Genomic DNA, 6,172 nt, shown 5'->3' on the forward strand with positions numbered 1-6,172 from the left:
CTTATCAAAACATATAATTTTTGGTAAAAGACAAGTAATTTGTGGTAAAAGTTTTTTTCTTGTCTTTTCATTAAGGGGCCTCGGAGCATTGCTAGTTTTGGTTAAATTCACTAACAACAGAAAGGCTCCTATGTGTTTGCAGGCAGTGTGTCCCCTGATGAAGTACTGTTCTGCAAACACACATTTATATATTATATTTTATTTTTAATTATTTTTAATTATTAGGAATTTATGCCTTATTTTTAATCTAAGTACATACTAATATGGAAATCAATGAATCAGTAAATCAACAATTCAATGAATTTATGAAACAAAAAATCCTGGATTCCAGGAATCTCTGTATCAATATCAGATTTTGTCTTCATTTTAAATAATTAAACCATAGTTATAAACTAGTTTATATATATTTTTTAAATATTCATCATTTTGGTTAAAATACTTTGAAACATAATTTATTTAATCAAGAATCAACTATCAAAGCCTTTCGAACAATCAAAGTCACATCAATCGCTTAAAAAAAACGTCTGCTGGAAGCTTAAAATTTGCCAGCTGTTTCCAGAAATTAAAATTTAGAACTTTTGTGTAAAGCAATTAATAATGTAAACTTATATAATTGAAAAAACTTCTGATTACTTAATAATTATATAACGATATCTTATACTATAATACGAGGAATGGTTGCCAAGTCGAAAATCGCCCCAGAATTAATAAACTCCGGTAAACTTGGGGGTCTGGGGTTTTTGGCCACGAGGAATCGATTGGCGCCGGTTTTGAAGCGCTACGGTCGAGCAGTTCGGAGTTACAGATAGGATATTTTCAAACTTTATTAGTTCGCCATAATGGCTATAGATACTTTTCTCCACTCTTATAAATGTATGCTAATGCGAACCTTACAATTGAAATATTAATTTTCGACAACTTAAACCAATAATATACGAAGGAATTAATAATTTAATTGTAAGGTTCGCATTAGTTTACATTTATCAAAGTGGAGAAAAGTTTAACTTTTGTGTTAAAATCACCGTCAACAAAGTCCGACATTTCAACATTCATCAGATTTCAAGCTACATTTTCAACATGCAGAACGCACCTCTACATGAAATTCTTCAAGGAGCCGGAATTTTGGAACAACAAGCGATCAACTCAATTCTACCCGCAAATGGACAACTAGAAGATACCGTCATTGTCAGAATGCTTCTCCATTACGCCGAACAAGCTTACCCGACCGTCAAAGTTGCCGTACTTCACCCTGAATTTGTCGCACGCTTCTACGTTACAACAGCGGATGGCGCTTATGAAGGAATGGCTCTTCTCAACGATATCAGCGACCAGAACAAGGCTTCCAACTATCTATACGGCGTTCAACAAGGATTCGACGTGCTACTCATTCCCATTCACAAGAGAGCTCAAATGGATAGAGGCGAGCACTGGATGCTAGGAATTTACGAAGCAAGCTATGGAGAACGTCAACTATTAGTCTGCGATCCAGTCGACAACCCGCTGCCCATCGATGCTGTTTTGAGAAAAATACTGCGACACGTTTTGAATACCGTTGTTACGAATGAAAAGCTGAAAGGATGCATCGTGAAACCTCGCAACGCTTACAACCACCAAGATGACGCGTCTTCCTGCGGAGTTTACATCGTCTTTTATGCTCGACAATACCTCTCTCATCGACGCCTTTTCCTGGACAAGAATTTTCAAGAAGCGGATGAACGGAAGCAAATTTACGAATTCGTTGTGAACAGTGTCTTTAATTGTATAATTTTTTGTTATCAATTACATTTTATTTCCTATGACTTTTCAAACTTTACCTTTGTATAGAATAGTTCCCTTTCCAAACTTTGTTTAGATAGTTTACAATGGTGCACTTTAACCGGTTATCTTTTCACCAATGGTTTCACAAATTTTCTTATGGCATGTATTGTTTTGATAAATCACAATTGAAAATTTAAATCTTCGAGTTAGCTTCGATACCTGTTTTCTCCGAGCGGAGCTCGGTCACCCGCTGGTATTAAGTAACGTTAGGTATTGTTTAGTTTAGTAATTGTAAATGTCATTCATGTTTTCCATTTCGTAAAATGAATGCAAACTTATTAAGTAACGTTAGGTATTGTTTAGTTTAGTAATTGTAAATGTCATTCATGTTTTCCATTTCGTAAAATGAATGCAAACTAATTTTTAAGAGTTGTTTATAAGACTTTTTTCAAGTAGATAAGTATACAATTGTATTAAATTGGTTCGTATAATTAAAAAAAACTTTTTTTTTATTTTTCAATTAAGAAAATGTAAAGATTGTATTAATTTTCTTTGTGAGCTGTGATTTGTTTATGATAATAATAAAATTGCTAAATTGTGATGAAATAAAAATGAATACACTAATCATTTAAAGAAAGCCTTTTTTTTTGTTTGACTGGAGTTTACGAGGCAGATTTTCAGTGATATATAAAAAAAAACGCAAGAATTATTATTTACAAAATAATGTTATCAGCAAAGCTTTGTTTCTGTTATCAATTTAACTTTAAACCTTTTCAGAATCATATATTGCAGTTTTTAAAGGATATAAGTTAGCTTAACTTCTACGCAAGTGACAGAAACATGGGGTCAATTATTGCAACACCCATTACTTTAATATGTTCTCTTTTTTCATCGCAACCATTGAGTAAGTAATTAGTTTTTACGTTGTATTGAACTATAAAGATTATCTCCTCATCTTTTTCTACTCTTATTAATATGTTTGTTTTAATTCTTACATTTTTTTTATTTTATAACCGTCATTGAACAACAGACCCAATTGTTTTGATTACGATTACTAATGTTCAACTCCGTAGCCTTGCAATTTTGAAACCAATCCAGAAGACAAGGGAACTCCTGGATCAAGTATGGGGAGAAATTTGCATTCGTAAAGGACTTTTTGATGGAACTATCCCACATTTGTGTTACACGGAGAGGAAGACCACTAGAACCTCCTATGGTTAGCCTGACGACAAGGGGACTCTAACCCCATGATCCATCTATCACTGAGAGCGTCAGTACTGTGGTCGGTGCAAGTAGGATGAGGAATTCGTATGGACCAGCCATCGCTGGGATTTGAACCCTTTTCACCTCAATAGAAGGCGAACGCTCCATCCCTGAGCCATCGCGGCTCTAATTTTTACATTTAAAGAAGGACGAAAAAATGCTTTATAATTTGAGTGATACTGAGTCACCTGCTTAAATCTGATCGTCCTGGGAAAAATTAAAAAGTGGCGTTCAAAGTTATCTTTAAGGCTAACAAAATATCTTAGGTTTAGCTTTCATTTTGTTTTTAACTTAGGGCAGATTTCAGTTTTATAATTGAATTTAATTAGTTAAGCAGTTAGCATGTCCTGGTATTTAAAATGTTTCGTTTCATAACAAATATTGACGAAAAATCTCACTGTTCTCCTACACCTATTTTAATTTTTTTTAAAGAGCTGCTACCAAATTATGCAATTTAGAGTGCAATTTAGAGCGAGAGAGTGCACAGGGAGTCTTCCACCACATATTATTCAATTTAGATGAAAGAGCAGATATCCATTCATGGATAGGTACTCTGAAAAACTTGATTAGTTAGTTAGTTAGCTATGAATTTGTTATTACCTTTTATGAACGCCTTTATGGAACATGAATACATGATTGGCATACAGGAAACGAATAGCATCTTTATAGTTCGCTATTTTTAGTTTCGAATTTAATCTACGAGAAGAATTGAACTTCGCGCAGGTTTTCTCAAAATTACTGAGTGAAAAAGCAAATTAGGTTAACTAGATAACGCTCTTGTGATAACCAGGACCGGGTGGCATTCATGGTGTCATGATTGATCATCTCGGTATACGGGGAAGGCAATTCCTGCTGGATATTTTTAACCATTCTGTAGATGCGGTAGATTTCCCGAGACTGGAAGAGAGCCTTAATAATTCCTATGCAAAAAACTGGGAAGTCTGCAGACTCCCCCGAGAACTATAGGCCAATAGCTTTGACTAGTGTTTCATGCAAGCTTATTGAGAAAATGATCCTCTGCAGACTGAATTTTTACTTAGATTCCAAAGAACTACTCCCTCGAGCACAATATGTTTTTTTGTTGCGATGTTATGACTGGGTTTTGCACGTGATAACAATGCAATTGCTAATCTTTTGTTTGAATCTGTATCCGATGTACTCTGTGCAGAGCCCAGAAAAAGAAATGGGCTAATACTGGACTCAGTAACTGATGATTATTGGGGTTTAGTACCTGAGGATAATTCAAGTTCTAGTCATTGGCTGTTCTCCGTGCTTGATACATTCTGAGGAGAGCCCAGTTAATGAAATATGGCTACTGAAGTTAAAACTTTACTCTGTATCTGAAGAAAACTCCAAAAAGTGTTGAGAAATAACTAACGTTTAGGATCCTTACAAGCAGAAGCAGAATTTGTTGATAGGCAGAATTTATAGCGATATTATTGCTAGGTGTTGTACCTCATGTCTACTTAGGCTCTGCACTTGATGACAATGCAATTATAAATTGTTTGCTGGGATCTGTACCTGATGTACTCTGTACGGAGTCCTGCACACGAAATTGAGCTACCGAGGCTAATACTGGGCTCTGTAATTAGCGATAATGCAAGTTCCGATCATTCCAGACCTTTAAATGTAGAATTCCTGACGATATATCAATTAAAAGAATTTACTGATGATTTAATTAACGACAAGCTAAAAAGTAGAATAGCTAAAGCTTTGATCTTGACGACATTTCAAGATTTAATTATTTTCTGACTTCTATAAGTGAGAAATATTTACTCTGAAGAATTTATTTCAATTAACTTTTTCGCCACTTTTCATTTAGCTAAAGAATGCTTTCAAATTTTAACTGGGGCTTTTTGCCCGTTGCCACCCGAAGTTGAAATCGTTTCTTAATTATTACAAGTATTTTTAATTATTATAAGTATTGTCATATAATAGTGCATTAAATTAAAATTTTGCAACTCTGCAGAAAATATATTTTTACGTGAAAATGACACACTGTTTTTAAAATTAACTTATAGTGAAATTAAAAAAAAAAAAAAACTAAAATTGTTGCTAAAATAAAGAAATTTGAGTTACAAATTATCAACTTACAAATTACGCATAGTATAACCATCTGTAGCAGGCAGTAAACGTGCTGAAGCAAATAAATTATCCGTATTATTTTTAACAAAACTTAAGAATATCACCATTTGTCTATATAATATTTCATATATCTGCTGGCATCATTTTATGTAATAATGGACAATATTCTTAGAATTCGAATATATCACTTGAGAATACGTTACTTTTGCTACCAATAAGAAACATATTTTCTAAAGCTACGGAAATTTCGTAGTTGTTTGAGGGCATGAACAATGCCTGAAGCTAGAATATATTAATTGTGAATATATTAATTGTGAACTTTTGCTAATAATAGGAAATATATTCTTTAAAGCTACGGAAATTCCATAGATGTTGGAAGGCATGAGTAATACGCGAAACTCGTATATATTAATTGTGAATAAGTTACTTTTGCTACCAATAAGAAATATATTTTTTAAAGATACGGAAATTACGTAAACGGTGGAGGGCATGAGTAATGCCTGACACCTGGGTAGCAGAAACCCTCCATCACGGCAGATGGTCGTGATTATAATCAGCAGATATTTATCTGCAGATCATCTGCTGATTATTTCTCATCAAAAAATAAACAAACAAATGAGGGGAAAATTGCAGAGACTTATTTTTAAAACATCTCTGATTTTGGCCGATTAAAAACTGAAAAGGCGAATCCAAAGAACATTACAAATAAAACAAATTGTAGAGAATTTTTTTTTCATTTACTTAATTACTGGCTTAACTGTATAGGGATTTTTTCCTCCTTTTTTTTAATATGTGTAAAATTCATCTTCAAATTTAAGCAACATAAATTTTTTATGTCTAATTTGTATGGACATCATATTTGCGACATGTACAGTCGGCAAAAAAAAAAAGATATCACCCTGAATAACTTTTGTTCTAATGATCGGATTTTCACGATCTAAGTGTCAATCTTAATGGTTCCCGGGGGTGACCTCAAATATGCTAATTAATTAATGCTAACTATTAATTAAGTTACGAAATCAGACACAAAAACGTACTTTCTCTGAATAAACATGTATTTTTTTTT

At 33.4% G+C, this 6,172-nt stretch overlaps 1 protein-coding gene across 1 annotated transcript in view; it reads left to right on the forward strand.

The window, feature by feature from the left end:
• Positions 1–2,540: 2,540 nt before the first annotated feature.
• LOC107441118 (rifampicin phosphotransferase) overlaps positions 2,541–6,172 on the forward strand; it is a gene marked incomplete at its 3' end in the record, with an annotated part of 93,960 nt that continues 90,328 nt past the window's right edge. Inside the window, 1 exon segment of the mRNA XM_071181070.1 lies at positions 2,541–2,662. Within this exon segment, the coding sequence (XP_071037171.1) occupies positions 2,599–2,662 (64 nt within the window).

This window comes from Parasteatoda tepidariorum, chromosome 5, assembly GCF_043381705.1.
Source record: "Parasteatoda tepidariorum isolate YZ-2023 chromosome 5, CAS_Ptep_4.0, whole genome shotgun sequence".
Taxonomy (NCBI): Eukaryota; Metazoa; Arthropoda; class Arachnida; order Araneae; family Theridiidae; genus Parasteatoda; species Parasteatoda tepidariorum.